Here is a 19110-nt window from a genome sequence, read left to right as displayed (position 1 = left end):
TGTAATTGCTGCGCCCAGAATTGTGGACCACAATGGAGAGAAGAAAACGACGGACCACAGAATATTATATTGCACTGGTTAAAAAAAGAAAAAAGATACCAAAAATTATCCGCTACCAAAATATTTAACCCTTCCCATGCCATAGACAGGATATTATAAATGATCAACGATCGAGTCTGTATTATTGATATTTCAATGACAGACTTTGACTGAAGCGCCAAACACGATTATATCCGAAATTATACATTGTGTCTCTTTAAGTTTTTTAGTTCATAAAAAGCCTTCGGAATGACTGGCGCACATTCTGTGCTTATCATGGTTGACTAGGAAGTATTTTTAGATTACCTACAATCTACGGCAGAGGGAGGGGGCACTCTTTGTCTACCTCCGTCCACTTGCTCGTCTGTATTGCGTGTCCTACAGAGCCCTAACCAAATACATCCGTTGTCTGATTGGATAACAAATTTTATCTACAAAACCTTATATGATAAAATGCCCTAGCAATTAGTTCATATAATTTTTCAGTTTTATTAGATTATACCATGAATTTGAATTATATCAAATTAACAGTATGTTAAATAGTTATTTTAAAATTTGTATTAATAAATATGTTAATTTTAACCAATGTTTTGCATTTACTTCTTATAGCATATTTATAATAAAAATTAGCATTGAACTTAAAGAAAAATATATTTTACTAGGACATTCGATGCTTTATTTAAACACAGGGGAGTGCCTCAGCGGAGTTGTCTCAGTCCTATGCTCTACAACCTATACATGCTGATTTTCCTAATTGTGTGCGGAGTTGTGGAGTAATTTTTATGCAGAAGACTCAAAGCTGCACTTGTCCTATGACCCTGGTGATGAGGCAATTTCTCTGATAAACTCTGATCTTAAGAGTAGCAGCCGGTGGTCTTATGACACTGGCTTCAAACTCAATGTGGGCGAGTGTATTGAGTTTCATCTTGCTCTACAAAATGTAGTGGAGGCCCTTAGTGACAGAGGTGTGAGAGTCACCCTTGATACTGAGAGTTTGGATGTGTGTGACAGCATGAAGACTATCAGTGTTATGCTGGACTGAAATCTCACATTATCCGATCATGTCTGTCACATACGCTATTGTTGACATGACGAATAAAAATATTGTTAATCTATTCCCTTCTCACATTCCTACCCACAGATATCCCTGCATGACTGTCCATTTCTTACAATACACCGGCTGAAACAAAATTCTCACTTACATTTAATAACTCTTATTGAAATAAAAAGGCAACATTACCTGGAATGAGAAAGTTGTAACAAATTTGGGTAAATTGCTGCCACTGAGCTGAATATAGTTGAGTCTTGCAGAAACCACAGCCTCCTGAGCCTTCTTGTCTACAAGTTTCTTGGACAAGTGGCTGAGATGTTGGCTGAGAAACTGATCTGGGTACCAGATCACGTTACCATGGAGCGTCACTGACGGTATCTACAACAAGCAACATCTTATATAACCTAGCAGGGATCACTTCTGGTTGTTTTATACCTTCCAGTTGAACCTACCACTGGGCACAGCAAAAAACCCATGTTATCACTTAAATCTGGGCAACATTATGGATGTCCAGGAGTATGGTTAGGTTAGGCACATCACTAACCGCAAATGTCAAGATTCTGGGGTTCAAGGGTAATTCAATAGGTCTAGTCTACTTCAGGTGAAATTGGTGGGGTTCGTTCCCTAAGTATCAAAGGTTCTTGCTAGCCTGGACATAAGGGCGTTCCACCCCCTGCCTGCTTTGACTGCAGAGGCTGGTTCAGAGCTGGCCTCCCCTTCTTTCGAGGAGACATGACTTGAGATTAGTGCCCTAAATTCTTCTTCACGGATCTCGGTAGGAGGCGGCCCTTACCCCTAACCTTACCCCTCCAGAATATCCTGTCACTCCAGAAAGAGCACAAAGGTCCTAGGTGTAATTTATAAGCTTCTTATCCTAATAGAAAAAAAACTTTAAAAAACTGAAAAAAATATTAATAACTTACATTAACCATTTTCCAACTACCAGTAATAAATTATTTGTAATATATAAAAAAACTGTGTATTCCTTTATTTACTTTCTTACTTACTTATGTTTGATTCTATGGCAACATATGTTATAAACAGTGTTTCCTTACTTACTTTACTTTAGTATAAGTACATACAGCATTGAAGTAATTTAATTATTCAACTAATATTTAAATTGGATTTCAACATTATAAAAAGGTAAATAGAGCAAATGTTTATAGTTTTTGTTTTTGTTTTAACACAATTATACCATTTTATATTTTCTGGTAAATTATAAACTATAATAATACAATTTAATATAAAGGGTGTAACAAAAAGGTTGGGCTGGCTATGCATTTTCAGATTTTACGTGGGATTCTAAGCTAAAAATGAAGAATAAATTTTTTATTAACAAATTATTATCTCTAAAACTAGTACAGCTAAAGAAAACCAAATTTGGCACCTATATTTGAATAGATGATAGGAAAATTTAAAAACATTAATTGTGTTATTTTCTTTAATATTAACAAAATGGTACCTGTTAAAAATGTTTAAAGTCAAATAACAAAAAAAACCAGTATAGTTATTAAAAATGTACTAGACACCAACTATTCAGACAATTTTTTTTAACAACTCTAACTTGTTTCAACAGAATCCGTCAAGGTATAAGCGAGCACGACCACTTTGTACACTTGCACAAGCTGTGAGCAGCAAACATTTCGTCTTTTGTTAGGTATTAGCTGTTTTACATAGGTTATACAAATTTTAAAAGATACCATTTAAAAAACATAAGTTGGAAATTGAACTTATATGCACACATGCTATAAAATCTCTAGACACCTTACTACTCTACATCTGAATCACGTACTAGACCTCCCTAGTGTGTCAGATGAAGCTGTCAATCCAATGCGTGCTTTTGTTAACTCTTTCTATGAACATACTGAAGCTCTTAAAGCCCTGCAGTGCGATATTACTACAAAAAACCTTCTCCTCTCTGCACATCTGTTGCGAAAGCTTGTTGACGGGTTGTTCACAAAACTTGAATACTCTCAGCCCACACTTACTGAAGGTGGTGAAGTCACTCTCTCCCGTTTTTTCAGGAAATTATACAGTTCCTGAACACTGAATATTCTTGCGTTGATGATGCTAATCTGCACTCAACACCTCATGAAAACAAAAGTTCCTATTCTAGGCTTACACTGCCCTAACCCGCAAGGTCCATTTCTCCCTCCAAAATGTAACAACACTCGCTACTTCCGCCCAACAGACCTCTCACAAGTCCCTGCTGGCCCTCCTGCTTTGTTTATAAACAACCAGGCCACCGTGTATACACGTTTTCTGTATTCATGAATCATACCCCTTGCGAAAGTCACAATATAGTGAAGGACCATAATCATGTTTCATTTCTGGGTACACACGTTTTATCTCAATGCCACTTGTCAATATGAACATAATTCAAGTATTATAATTATTCTATGTTTTACACACAGACACTCAAAGGTTTTGGAACTGTAGATGGTTTAATTGACTATCAAAACATTACATTATCATTCTCAGGATTTTCCTCCCTTTCTTTTTCAGCACCTTAAAGTTTAACACATATTTAGTTGTTTGCTGAAAATACTGGAATAAATAAATACTCCCAAACACTTTGTTTGATAGAGACAGGTATTTACTTGAATAGTTTGATCATTTTTAAGTGCTTCTATGTGATAAAAAAATAAAATTATGTATTAATTTTGTTAATAGTTAAAACTAAGAATTTTTAAGATTGTTGAAAAGTATATAAGTTCATGTAATAAGTATATGTAAAATTAAAACACATATAATCAATATTTGAACACACTAGTTGCTTATGAGCTACTCTTAAGTGTATGAATACTTCAAAACACAAAATAAACTTAATATAAAGCAAAGCAGTCAATTCTTATTTACATATATTACAAATGTTAAATATAAAAATGAAAGAATTCATGAATATGACATAAAACACAATGTAAAACTGAAAGGAAAACCTACTTTCTTACTGAGCTCCCAAAACTGTTTGAACAACTTCTTGTCAGAAGATCCAAACAAGTGTACATAGAATGTGTATAATGCACATACACTTGCCCAGGATGTATTGACTTCTGGGTCCGTCATAATTTTATTGTCAATTTCAATAAGTGCATTCCTGATGTATTTGTCCATTTCTTCAGCCAATCCTGAGATTTTTAAAACCGTTCCACTTTTTTCAAAAGGCAACTGGAGTGCACTCTGTTGGAAAACAATAAAATATTTAACACCATATTTATACGTTTATTTTAGAGATTTGAGCAATGCTAACACATAAAAATTAAACAACACATAAACATAACAACAAAAACACAAAACACATAAACAACATAACACATACAATTTAAACAAAAATACTACCACACACCTTAGTACAAAGTGTCACCCTAGTAATGCAACATTTATCTTTTTTATTCCTATTTACCACTTAATTGTAGAATCAACAATTACTTGTTTATTACCAGAAAAGTTTATAAATATTGTTTTAACATAATAATAATAATACAAAATTATACTCATTTTCATTCTTCAGTTGATTTATATAAATCATAAATGTAAGAAGTTTATATTTCTATACAAAACTTACAGTATATTTACACGAACATCTAATACAGAAATTTTAAAATAAAACAAGTGTTATTAAACATTTACACAAAATATAAAAATAACAATAATTTTTAAATGTGCTGGAAACTTGGAAAAAACTCATTTAATTCATATAATAGATGGTTCAAGGAATAAACCGCGTTGATTTCTGAATTATTTACATGGCAGTATTCTAACATTAGTCGAATGTTTATTTAATAATTTTCATTTCAAAGACAATAGTAATAATGAATCAGGTTTAGAGCATAAATTTTAAATTATCACATTATTGTGGTAGCATAACTGTTAATGATGAACATCGTCATTAATTGAATTATTTCATAACCATATGAAGCAAATGTGTGCACAACTGACGTGGTATGGTCATAATATTAAAATCTTTCCATTTTTGTTTAAAAGAGTCTTCGTAATTGATACCAGAAATATAACATACTGCTTTTTGTAGTAGTAAAACAGTTACTTTTAAATGTATCTCTTCATATCTTAATGTCATAAACTAAATAGGAATCAAAAATGCATAACATACAGGATTAAGACATTGTTCATTGCAAAACCCATACAGTTTTGAAATCATAAATATACCTTTAGAGAATTTTAAACAAAGAGAATAAATAAAAACAACAGAATAAAAATTATTATTTACTGTGACTTTTATTATTTTGTTCAGAAATTTGATAACTGCTGATATAGAGGACTATTTTCTCCTACACCCATGTTGATTAGCAAATAGTATATTCTTGGTTTAAAAATCAATACATTATGCATGGCTTTCTCAAATACTTTAGTAACAAGAAGAGAAACTGATTGTAGTTAATGATTGATAAGGCATCTTTTTTAAAACCAACAATTTTTCAAACTTTGAGATTGTTTATGAAGAAATCATGTTAAAAACTATTATTAATTACATGCAAAAGAGGGATTTCCATTGAATTAAAAATATTTTTATAAAATTTTTATCTACGATGTCCATCAGTCTGAGTGTTCTTTACATTCTGATCAAGTATCCTGATTTTCGTGCCAGAAGGTAAACAAAAGCATACAATTCTGTCACTCCTCCCATCATAGAAAGAGTAAAACTTAGATCACAACGATTACTAGCCAGTTGTTCTGTAATGATTTTAAAATATTCATTTTACTTATTTGATGTAAGTTAAGGATCAGTTATATTTAATTTTTACAAGTTAATTAGTTTACTGAAGTAGTGATATTGTTGGTTCTGGGTGAAATATTAAATTTGTATGCAATGTTTCTTCCCAATCCCCATTCATTATCTTTAAAAAGTGTCAATATCAATACTAGGTTGTGTCTACTCATATAATTGTATATGTACTTGAATCATGTTAGACAGCTATTCTAATCAGTCTGTTGGTCTGTTTTTGCATATAAATATGAATGAAACAGGCCTGTTCTCTATTCTAATAGTCATATAAAAAACTAGGATGACAAAATTATTTTATGCAAGTGCCATATAATGGTGCAAGATAGTGAAGCTGTACTATAATTAAAGACATGTCTGGAGGATTTTTGGGTACTTAATGGAGAAAAATTGTATAATTTTAATAAAACAATGTGAGATTTTATTACTTTCAAACAATACTGTTGGGTCTCTTAACTATAATTTAATTACAGTTGTCAAGAAATATGTCATGTTAAAATGTGCTACAACTATTTATGAAGTCATTTAATGCCAAGGGATAACATGTATGTAATAAGCATTACCACTGTTGTGCTATAAATTTATTCAAAAAATACCAAGTAAAATGTAAGCATCCACAAGAATAGTATTTCGGATGACATTACATTTGTAATCCTATTTTAACAGACAAAATTATGCGGTTTAGAACGAACCATAAAATAACTTAATATCAATCCAAAAGTTTATTTATATAGTTTTAAAAGGTTTAAAACTATTTAAATTTTGGATTTTTTCAACAAAAAACTAAGCACAATTGTTTTTTCAGGAAATACAAATTTTAAAATGCAACATACTATACAGAGTCTGAAAAAATACTGGGATTTTGAATACCTTTACTTTAAAACAATACAAGATAACTAAGCGATTTAAATGTTAGATTAAAGTTAAAATATCAAAGTTTTGTTTTCTGTGTAGCATGGAAGGAAAAATTGACCTTGGCATGTGCATAACAGCCGCTATATTGTGACTGTCACATCTGGCTCCAGTCGCAAGTACAATGTTTACGGTGCAACGTACGGCACAGTGTGTTCTGTGGTATGCAGAACTGAAATGTACATGCCAAGGTCAACGTTTCCTCCCGTGCTAAACGGAAAACAAAACTTAGTTATTTCAACTTCAATTTGATTTTTAGTTAGTTTTTAAGTAATGACCATTAAAAATCCTGCCATTCTTTTTTGGAGAACCTTATATAGGCACGAGAGATAATTTTAGGCACCTTTTAAATGAACAAATTAGCTACACAAGTACTTTTGGAGTCTTCTATGTTGCCAAATTAACTTTTTGCTCAAAAGTAACTAAAAGTTAGTACATAATATATAAAACACACATTTTTCTAAGAAGTTCAAAATTTAGTTTTAAACCACTTACCAAATACTAAAAGTGTATGTATACCGTTTACACTATACAAGAAAACAATTTGATAAGTTTGCTGTCTTTTATTTTCTTATTATTTAATTGTTATCAACTACTTTTAATTTTTATTTAATAAACATACTTTTATGAAATTTAATCATATTAAAACCAACTAGGACACAAATATGTTTTAGATTTAGTAAAATATACACAATAATGAATTTGCCAAACACTTCATATGGAAACAGCAAATCATGTCCTGACACTTTTTATGTAGATTTCTAGTGATAAAGTATTATTGCTGTGACAGTAAAAGGGTTAGTTAATTTAAAATGTATTTTTATTTTACTTAAATGATAAAAACGTCAAAAAATAGTAGAAAATGTTCATTATAATTACAAACTGACTAGATTTACATTTTTTTTAATTTGTTAAACTTGCTATAAACCATGTTAGGTTTCTTCTTTTGTTTCAAGAACTGTAATTAAAAAACATGACTGTGCTGTCATGCACAAGCTGTACTTATAATTATTTGAATATGATTTTCTAAAACTAGGGACACGAACAAGCAATAAGTACACTAAAAAAGTTTAGATTGACTTTCTAATACTGATAGACCCCAAACTTAGATACTTAAGATATAATATGAGTAATACTATAACTCCTGCACCTAACCCTAGCTGTAGTTTAAACCACATTTTAGTAACCAAGCCCTCAGGTTTAAATGAATTAGCTGTAGTTTTAGATGAAGCCAACTGTAACATTGTTCTTATTAGTGAGCATTGGTTGCATCAAATGGAAGCCTCTTTGTATGTTCCAATAGGTTTTAAATTAGCTGCATCTTTCTGCAGAGAGAATGGTTATGGGGGTGCTTCTATTCTTGTAAATAATCATATTCCTTTTGAGGTTATCGATATATCTCATTTGACCCATTTAGGCTCCCTTGAAGCTGTTTGTATATTTGTAAATATTTATAATGTAATTTTTATATCTGTATATAGAACACCCAGCTCTATTTGCACAACATTTCTTACATACCTTGATGATTTACTAAGCTATGTACAAAAGAAAAAATCCCTACTTGTAAAATTATACTAGGAGGAGACTTTAACATTGACATTTTAAACAGTACTGATAATGATACAATAATGTTCATTAACAATCTAAAATCATTCAATCTGTACTGTGTAAACAAACTACCAACTAGAAATAAAAAATGTATAGACAACATAGCCATTGATTTAAATAAGCATTTGTACAGCAGTTGCATATGGAAGGTGAGAATTTCAGATCACTCTATAATTCACCTTGAATTTACTGTTGTGGGTACTGGTCCTCAATCTAAAAATATTTCATACAGAAAACTAAGTGATGAAACTTTGAATAGGTTCATAGACACAAGCTCTTCATTGAATTGGCATTTGTTGTATAATATGGAGGATGTAAATAGTGCATACGAATATTTTGTAAATAGGCTGTCAATTGTATTAAATCATAGCTGCCCAAGGAAAACTAAAAACGTTCAACAAAGAAAACAAAACAAGCATAATTCTCTCTGGTTTGATGATAGCTTAAGAAAGTTGAGGAATACATTAATTCTGCTACAAGATCTGTTAAGAATACCAAACTATAAAAATAACATGTTTCTAAAAAACTGCTACATAGCTAAAAGAAAATTGTATCGATATAAAATTAAAGAAGCAAAGGTCAAGTACAATGAAAGCATAATACAAAATTCAAAAAATAAATGTTCGGCTGCATGGCATGTATTAAATCAGAGGCTGGTAACTATTATAAACGATTCCACCCATTACAGCTGAAGAATTTAATAACCATTATATAAGTAGTCCGTAGTGCAAGAACATTAAATAATAGCAATTTAAGTTATATGTCCTACCTGAGGAAAGTTGAAAGGCCTTCAGAAACTTTTCACTTGAAGTGTGTTAGTGAGTTTGAGGTTCTTAATATTATGAGATCCTTAAAGTCTTCCAGGAGTGAGGATGTTTTTGGTTTTAGTAACAAAGTGAATAAACACATTGCTAATTGTATTGTTAGGCCCTTAACATTTTTAATTGATCTTTCTTTTCGCTGTTCTACTTTCCCAAACTGCTTAAAAAATTCCAAGAGTATACCACTTTTTAAAAAAGGTAATAGATCCAATATAGATAATTATCGAACAATTTGTATAGTTTCAGTGTTTTCCAAAATAATGGAGACATGTGTTAAAAACCAAGTTTTAAAATTTTTGGATAAACATAATATTTTAAGTAATAGTCAGTTTGGAATCCGCCCTGGTCGATCCACAACAGAAGCTTTGAATGAAGTTGTAAATAGTATTTTAAGTGGTTTTGAGAAATTTGAGTATGCTAATATGACTCTTGTGGACCTAAGCAAGGTCTTTGATAGTATCTCCCATCACACTCTTCTCAGTAAGCTGAAACTTTATGGTATTATCGATGAACCATTGCACTTTTTTGAAACTTATCTTTGTGGCAGAATGCACAGAGTCTCGGTTGCTGGTACAGAGTCCACATTTCGAGAGGTCCTTGCTGGGGTTCCACAGGGATCTGTTCTGGGTCCGCTTTTGTTTATTATATACATTAACGATCTGCCTTTCAATGTTCCATGTAAGACCACTCTTTGTGCCGATGACACTTCATTTATAGTTAAAGGTGAATTACTTAATGAGGTAAAAACTCATAGTGATGGGGTAATGGAGGTTGCTTATTCTTGGTTTAATAGTAATAATCTAGAAGTCAATACTGATAAAACAGAATAAATTTGCTTCACATTGAAAAAGAACGTAAAAGAAAATTGTTCTAAGCCAGTTAAGTTGCTTGGAGTGGTTTTTGACCAGAAACTTTTTTGGGAGGCTCACACCAACACAGTAATTTCAAAACTGTCTAGGGCCTGTTTTCTACTTAGAAAATTAAAATCTTGTGTTGGTGAAGATATGATGCTTATCTCCTACTTTAGTGAGTTTCACTCTCACTTGCTATATGCTGCAATGCTGTGGGGAAATAGTAAGGGTGCTAGCCAGGTTTTCACATGGCAAAGAAAGGCAGTGAGAATTTTGGCCAATTTAGCTTATCAGGATGATTGTAAACAATGTTTTATTGATTTTAATATAATGACAGTTCTTTCCATTTTTATATTTCAAAATTTAATACATGTAAAGAAAAACCAAAATGAATTTGTTTGTTTTAATGAAGTCCATGACTATTATACTCGAAGGGCACATGATATTATTATACCTTCTTCCAGGCTACAGAATACTATAGCTAGTCATAGACATTTGCAAATTAAGTGTTTTAACAAACTACCACAAGAGTTCAGAAGTTTAGAACTTCAACCATATTCATGTAAATTGTCACGTTGGCTTATAAGTAAGGCCTTTTATTCACTTGTGGAATTTTTTACAACAAATATTAATTTACCTTAGAATAGGTGGATGTGTTGCAGTTTCTCTCTAAAGATGGCTTTTTCTGTTTGCACTGACCTGAATCTATTATAGTATTCTTTCTGTGTTTTGTATAAGCACTTAAATGTGTCTGGATGGTGCAGGCCTTTGGGGAGTGTGGACTTTACCTTAGTCTCATGATCATGTTTAGACTAATTATATTATTATGTATTTTAAATTAACATAATGTATAGTATAATATAGTTTTGTATAGTGTAATGTATTATAATCGTCTTGATGTACCCTTCACAAGATTGGAAAAAATTAGATCTAGCCATACTATAATGTGTATTAGACTATATAATAAGTTACCACTCTCAACCAAAGATTTATCTTTTAGTCTCTTTAAATGTAAGTTACATAGATGGCTGGCTGATCATCCCTTCTATAGTATCGATGAATTTTTAAACATGCCAAATTCTGAAATTAATGTTTTGTAAGTTTGTTACATATGTAAGATTTATTTATTTTATTTATTGACTATTTATTTTAGTTTATTTATTTAGTTTAAGATTTTATTTGGTATTTATCAATGTTATTTTAATTCAAGAATTAGGTATAGCAAAAATGATGTTTTATATTATCAATTTACACTAGTTAGTCCTACCTAAGTAGTATAAACATTAACTATGACAAGTTATGATTTGTAACATAAAATGATGACCATGTCGATTGCTATATGCCTAAAGACAATAAAGATTTTGATTTGATTTGATTATACATTTTATTTCTTGACGTTGTCTATAGCAATGTAAAATTGACAAATGACAATAAATCAAAATGAAAATAAAAATGAAAATGACCATCACTTCCAAATTGCTTCTGCCATCTCCATACTACCATTTTACCATAAATATTTAATTAATTTTACCTACTAGTACAGGATGGCCAGTCAAAACCTATTTTCTTGGTTTTCCCAGTCAAACATTTCCAGTTCTCTAGTCCATTTTCAAACCAAATTTAAACAATTTTAATACTGTAATAAACCCCTAGACATAGTCCAATGGAGACGGCTTCTTGTCACCAGCTGTATAGCCACGAAGTTGAGGTGGCCTAGTAAATTTTGTCGCTAGCAGTATAGGCAAGAAATTGGTGACGATTCATTGCTACCACCTATTTTAAGCTCCTTTGTTTATCTTTGTGTCTCTCAATGTGTCAACACAAAATCATGTATACCTTTGGATTTAAATTTTCCTTTCTGTGATGTTTGGAAAATGCATGTATCCATTTCTTGTCACCATAGGTTGTAGTTCAAGAAAAAAACATGTTCGTTAGATTGTAGTTATGCACTATGAAACAACACGACATAAGACTCCTCATGTAACATTTGGTTAGATTATTTAATTTGAACAGTTAGGACTGTCCCCCCGTCTATTCCTAACCAGCACTACCAAGTTTTTGATGTGTGGTTATAATACGAGGGTTGTCCATAAAGTAACCGCCGTTTGGGCGTGGCGCGATAAGTAGTGGGGGTAGCACTGCCATTCTCACATCGGTGTGCGCAGCCGTTCAGTACGCTTCTAGCTGTGCAAGGGAGAGCATCGTGCAATAGCGCGTTCTTTTGTTACAACGTAAAAACATGAGCGCTGTGATAGAAAATCCCGCCAAGTGTGAAGTGCGTGGTGTAATAAGATTTCTATGGTCGAAAAGTTACACAGCAACTGCCCAAACATTATGAGCAAAGGTGTAGTCCGTCAATGGGTTCGTTTTTTTTTTTATGGAATAACGAACATTCACGATGAAGATCGGAGTGGTAGGCCATCTCTCGTCAGTGATGACTTGGTGAACAAAGTGGATGAGAAAATTCGCGTTTCACAATCTTGGAACTTTCAGATCATTTTCCTGAAATTTCTCGAAGTCTTGTGCATGAGATAGTGACAGAAAAACTAGGCTATCACAAGTTTTGTGCTCGTTGGATTCCAAAAGTGCTCACCGATGATCACAAAATGAAAAGAATGAATTCTGCCATAGACTTTCTTACTCGGTACGACGTTGAAGGAGAAACATTTTTGAACAGGATCGTTACAGGAGATGAGACTTGGGTAGCCTATGTGAATGCTGAAACAAAACAACAGTCAATGCAATGGGGTCATACCGCTTCGCCAAGCAAGCCAAAGAAAGCTTGCCAATCCTTTTCAGTGAGAAAATTGATGGCACAGTTTTTTGCGATGCTAAGGACATCTTGCTTGTTGAATTTATGGAGCGTGGTACAACCATTACAGCTGCAGCTTACTGTGAAACCTTAAAACTGCTATGACGAGCAATTGAAAACAAGCGTCGTGGTCTTCTGACATCTGGTGTTGTGTTTGTCCATGACAATGCCCGCCCTCATACAGCTCAAAGAACAACAGAAAAGTTTAAATGGGACGTTTTTGACCACCCCCCCTACAGCCCGGACTTGGCTCCCAGTGATTTCCATCTTTTCCCATACATGAAGCAGTGGCTTGCATCTCAGAGGTTTGCGAGTGATGAAGCTTCAAAACGCTGTGACAGGTTGGCTACATACTCAGGCAGCAGATTTTTTTAAAGACAGAATTTCAAAAACTGTTAAAAGATATGATAAGTACTTGAATTTGTATGGTGAATATGTAGAAAAAAGCTGTAGTTTTAACATTTATATAATAAACTTTTTGTATCTCAACTGGTTTATTTTTTATTTCAAAACGGAGGTTACTTTGTGGACGACCCTCGTAGTTAGATTATTCATGCATCTATTGTCAAATAGTACTGGTGTTCAATAGTTTAAATATAAAATTAGAATGACTTACCTGGAATATTGTTCCATTTAAAAGAACATTGTTAATTTCTCTAAGCATTTTGCTTAACATTTTCGTTTTGCTGGGATCAGCCTTGAATCTCACACTATCATGAATCACTTTGCTGACAGTAAGCTGGTAACTCTGCCAGTGGTCACGAAGTGTCATATGACTCATCATCACCTCGTCCAATGTGATCAAAATCAGAAGTAGATGCCCCATGTGATCAAGAACATCCTACAACATCACATCAACATTGATAGTGTCTTCTAGTTACAGAGTTGTACAAAACAGTTGGTCGCTGGCAGTCACCGCGAGCAGACGTATTATCAGTGAGCTCCTTATCTCGTTATCATGAGTGATTGTGGACTGTGCTCGGACCCATTGCCTGACGTCGATGAGTGTGCTGTCTGTTCATCCTGCACTGCAAATTACCATTTTCAATGTGCCGATATTCTTGAAACAACATGGAACAGGATGGGACAGAAACAGCGGGAATCTTGGAAATGCAAAAATTGCACAAGTAAGTCCTCTATTCCAAAAGATATGATATTGAAGCTTCACGATGATTTCTTAAAAAAGATGGAAGATACAATAAAGGCTCAGTTTAGGGAATATGATAGTAAATTTACAAGTCAATTATCTGATCTTAAGACATCTGTTGAATTTTGCTCTGGTAAGATAGATGAATACGAGAGTAAATTGATAGAATTTACTTCTAAATGCAATGCCGTGGAAAAGTCACACAATGAGTTAAAACAGGAAAATGCTGTTCTCAGACAGGAATTGAGTAATTATCAGGTTCAATTGGAATGCTTGGAGCAATATAATCACAACAAGAATATCCAAATTGAAGGTATACCGGAAAAAACAAATGAAAATATGTTGGAAATAATTCAAAATTTGTCAGATTTTATACATGAGCCAATTGAATATCAGACAGATATACAGGCGGCTCATAGAATTCCAGTTAAAAGGAACAGAGGCCCACGTCCCATTATAGTGCAATTTTCTGATAGGAAGAAACGAGACTCGGTATTGAAAAAAAGTAAGAAAACCAAACTTAACTCTAAAAACTTCTGCAGTGATGTACAAGAAACTAATGTATATGTCAATGACCATCTGACCCCATACACTAAGAATCTGCTTTTCCATGCTAAAAAGCTTAAACAACTTGGATTCAAGTATGTATGGACCTGGGAGGGAAAGATATTTGTCAGAAAAGAGGACAATGGGGATAGAATCCGGATATCTTCTACTCAGGACCTAAAGAAGCTGGGCATTGACGTCTCAGGCTAGAGGGCGGTGGTGGACTGTGAGGTGTTTTGGTGTTTTGGGGTGAATACAACTGACTGTGCTTGTGAATGACCCAGTTTACTAAGCTTGAAGCATTACGTCTATTTTGTTTGAATATAAGAAGCTTGAGAAAGCATTATGATTAACTGATTGTTTACCTGTCCAGCCTTTCAGAAAAGTTCAATGTTATCATCTTAACTGAAGTATGGATCAAAAGAGGCGAGGAGAACAGATACCAGATGGACGGCTACGACATGCTTCTGCAGGACAGGCCAGATAATCAGGCCGGCGGAGTCACTATCTACGTTGACGCATCCCTTATCTACACTCACCGCCTTATCTTACTGCCGACTGCGGAGCTTGTCAACGTTATCTTAAGTATAAATATAAATAATGTAAAAACTAGTTTATCCTTATATGGTATTTATAGACAATGTAAGTTTACTTATAAACAGTTTGAAAATGACTTTGACAATATTTTGAAAAATTCTAATGATACAACAATTATTTTAGGGGATGTAAATGTCTGTGTATTGAAAGATAAAAATAAGAGTTCTGCCACTGATTATTTAAATTTGATATCAGCCTATGGTTATGAGAATTTTATTGATACTCCCACTAGAGTAATGAATAATTGTTTTTCTTGCATTGATCACGTTTTATTACGAAATTCAAAGAATTTACAAATTAATCACGGTATTGTGGAGCTGGGAATCACAGACCATTATGGATTAAATGTAATTGTCTTGGACACTATTAGTTAGTAAAGTGAATACTATATTTGTAAAAAATGTTGATTATACCAAGCTGAGTAGACAGCTGGCTGTGGCAAACTGGAGCTCTGTTCAAAATAGCCAAGATGTAAATAGTGCTTTGTATGAATTTTATAAAACCTACAATATTTGTTATGAATCATCTTGCACATTGAAAAAAATAAATAGTAGGAACAAAAAGCGTAAGGAATGGATATCTAATAACTTAATAAATCTTATAAACTGGAAAAACGTCTTATATAAAAATTATTGTAAAAATAAACTTAATGTAAAACTAAAGGAGGAGTACAGTAATTTGGCTAGATTTGTAAATAGATGTATAAAGCAAGAAAAGTTAAATTATTATTCTAAGTGTAAGACATATGTATTATTAGTAAAATAAAATTCATAGAATAGATGTACAGATAGTTGCTGGAAAGGAAGTCTCGTATTGCAATTCGAGACAAACATCCTCCGGATGTAAGTAGATACGCACATCCGCCCAGACGCCGATGGTGAACAAACAGGAAATGCTTATTTGTAAAAACCGTGCGACAATGTAAGGGACAGCCATGCTGATATGGAAAATTGTTACTCACCAATTATGATGGAGAGATTTGGCAAAGGCGTGGTCAATGAGCTGGCGGGAGAAGAACATCAAAACTGAAGAACAAGGAGGAGAGGTGGAAGTGGAGGCCGGGAATTCGAAAAGTGAAGTTCGGGAGTGTTTGTGTTCGTGTGCGGAAAAATATCTCTAGGCGTAATAAGTGTGATGTGAAATAAAATGTAAGTAATTTTAAGAACTTAGTATATTTTAGGGTTCATTAATCATTTTCAATTCCATATCTATTTAAATGTTCACAATTTCGAAAATATAAATTCATGTAAATGTTTAGCTATTTTAAAGAAAGTTTCTCATGTTAGTCCATGAACTCATTATTATTGCAACACTACAAAATTACTAGTAAATGTTATAATGAATTAAATTCAAAATAAATTGTAATGAATAATTTAATATTAAATATGTCTTCAAAGTATTAAGACATTAAGTTTTGTGCTTAATATGTCGATTGACGCAATCAATTAATCAATTTAATGAAATGTTGTCACAAATAAATGTGTTGGTTCATTTGAGGGTATTTGTACTGCCAATCTAACCTATTATTAAATCCTCTCACAGCAACCCTTGCTCAAAATATGTCACAACCTTAATCTTAAACTAAACCAACCCTACAAAAACCTTACATGGTGGAGGCGCTAAAACTCGATTGGCATTCAAATTCCTCACATGGGCGAGCACATAGTTTCATAGGCTAGGTATAAATTAGAACTAAATAATATTTATAAGAAAGTATTTAACTAAAATAGCCTACTTCAGTGACAAACCACTCATTTACCTAAAAGATAAATTAAATTTCCAATAACTCAAAAATATTTTCAAACCCGTAATTAGAGTAACGCCAAGTAAACTAACGAGGTATGTCAATGGACATGTATAATTAAATGGAAACCATACTACATGAAGATTTAATACCATTAGACACATATAGGACTTCCAAAAGTGACATAATAAAAATATTAAATGAAAATGGAATTCTATCTAGAGACACAGACACTGTAGCAGACCTCCGACCTATCCTAGCGGCACTTAAGAACTTAACACGTATAAGCGCAAGTCACCCTAATATTAAAACCATATTTAATTATTTAACTACACGAAAAACTCACCTAAGTGAAGAGGACAGGGAAAACTATAAGGATCTAGCTACAATCGAGGATTTTCTAGTGCAGAGAACAAATTTATACGACATAGTACATAACCCTGAGGCGGACATCAAGACACAAGCACCCCCAACCTTAGCACAACATTACGAGCCACTCACACTACCTGACAGAACGAACACAGCAACCATGGGGGAAAACATACCGTTAATATCAGCTGGGACTTACACAGGTCTCCAGAGCGAAAATCCACAAGATTTTTTAGACAAATTCTTAGTTGCAGCAACTTCAAACAGATGGACAGATAACACTAAAGTTAATTTATTCCCAGCGCATTTATCAGGCACAGCACTAACTTGGTTCAAACACTACAGGCAAAAACAACGAGGGGAAGCCATACAATGGGATCAACTTGCTAAAAGTTTCATAGAGGCTTTCACTCCATTAGCACAAACCCAGAGTCTACAAATGATTTTAGAACACAAAATACAGGGAGAGAACGAGCCAACACTAACCTATTTTTTAGATATATTAACAACATGCCGAAGATATGACCCTACAATACAGGACAAGCAAATTATACATTTTATCATACAGGGACTAAAACCAGAAATCTGTGAACGAGTTATAGGCCTGAAAAACGACACCTTAAGTGATCTAGAGAATAATTTAAAAATTACAGAACAGCTAGTTCTAACACAAATGAAAAACAAAGAAAGGTACAATAGAGTTGCAGCAAACAGACCCTATAGTACACCCTTATATGAACAAAACATCATCCATAAACTACAAACAGAAGTTAACACCCTAACCAATTTAGTAGCTACCCTAACTACAAACCAAATTTCAAATCATAACCACAGGTACGAAAGGTCTCCATCCCCGTATGAAAACTCAAAATATAAGCCAAGATATGATAGAACACCTAGTCCTCACCAGAATAGACATATGGAAAGCCCAAACTACCCCAAACAAACCCAAAGGCCACCTATGATTAAACACGTTACTTTCAGTGATAGGAGAAGACAAAACCATTCCCAAATACAACCTGCTAGACAAAATAGGTATTGCACTATTTGCCGTAAAGACAACCATAATACTGAACAATGTTGGTTCAAGCAACGTTCATTAACTTCTCAACCCCAAAGTAACCGCTTAGCACCTAAAACCAACAATACACAAGAGCTGTTCTGCAGGTACTGCAAGCAAACAAACCACAATATCGAATCATGTTACAAGTCTAATTATTATAAACAGAATCAACAAAAAAACGGGAAATAGGGGGAGGTTATACTAACCCTTACCGAACTTCCCCCTTACTAAAAGCGAAAACAAATAACACTATAGATTTTAACCAAAGGAATCGACAAACTTACAAATGTATAAAGTCTATGACATTTACTCCAACTAACCCCAAAGTAATACCACTATCAACCCCTGGAAAGACCAGTTCAGAAGTGATATTTAAAGCCATAGATTATAATCAAGAATTCCCACCCTTAAAGAAGATGGAAGAAATTGAACAACCTATTATGCAAAAGCCTATACACACCATAAAACTTCAATCTGTCTTCAATCCAACACCAACCCTAAGCGAACCAAACCCCTCGGGGACAACAAATATAAATAAACCCAGCTTTACAAGAAACCTTGCAGTCTCAGAAAATTTCACACGACAGATAAAACCTAGTGTATTAAAGGGGGTAGCGCACGTAAAACAGGACCCAGATTGTAGTATGGGGGAGGTAAACACACATACTGGATTGGAAGAAACCATTGAGATAGACACTATACAGATTTTAAATCACATAGAGCAACAGAAGAAACAGAATATGATAAATTGTACTAACTTGCAAGAAATAACGCAAGACAGGATACACAGACCGAGGAAAAATAAAACA

The 19110-nt window shown here is 33.3% G+C and overlaps 1 protein-coding gene across 3 annotated transcripts in view; it reads right to left on the bottom strand.

The window, feature by feature from the left end:
* Positions 1 to 19110, bottom strand: part of LOC124369190 (WASH complex subunit 4) — a 79144-nt gene that overhangs the window by 35403 nt on the left and 24631 nt on the right. For all 3 annotated transcript variants that reach the window (XM_046827006.1, XM_046827007.1, XM_046827008.1), the window contains 3 exons: positions 13452 to 13676; positions 4034 to 4270; positions 1280 to 1468 (listed from right to left, as the gene is read on the bottom strand). In XM_046827006.1, coding sequence (XP_046682962.1) covers positions 1280 to 1468; positions 4034 to 4270; positions 13452 to 13676 — 651 coding nt within the window. The remainder of the gene's footprint in view (positions 1 to 1279; positions 1469 to 4033; positions 4271 to 13451; positions 13677 to 19110) is intronic.

The sequence above is a fragment of the Homalodisca vitripennis genome, chromosome X (genome assembly GCF_021130785.1).
Source record: "Homalodisca vitripennis isolate AUS2020 chromosome X, UT_GWSS_2.1, whole genome shotgun sequence".
Taxonomy (NCBI): domain Eukaryota; kingdom Metazoa; phylum Arthropoda; class Insecta; order Hemiptera; family Cicadellidae; genus Homalodisca; species Homalodisca vitripennis.
The sequence above is the reverse complement of the archived record's forward strand: the minus strand, read 5'-3'. Positions and strand labels throughout refer to the sequence as shown.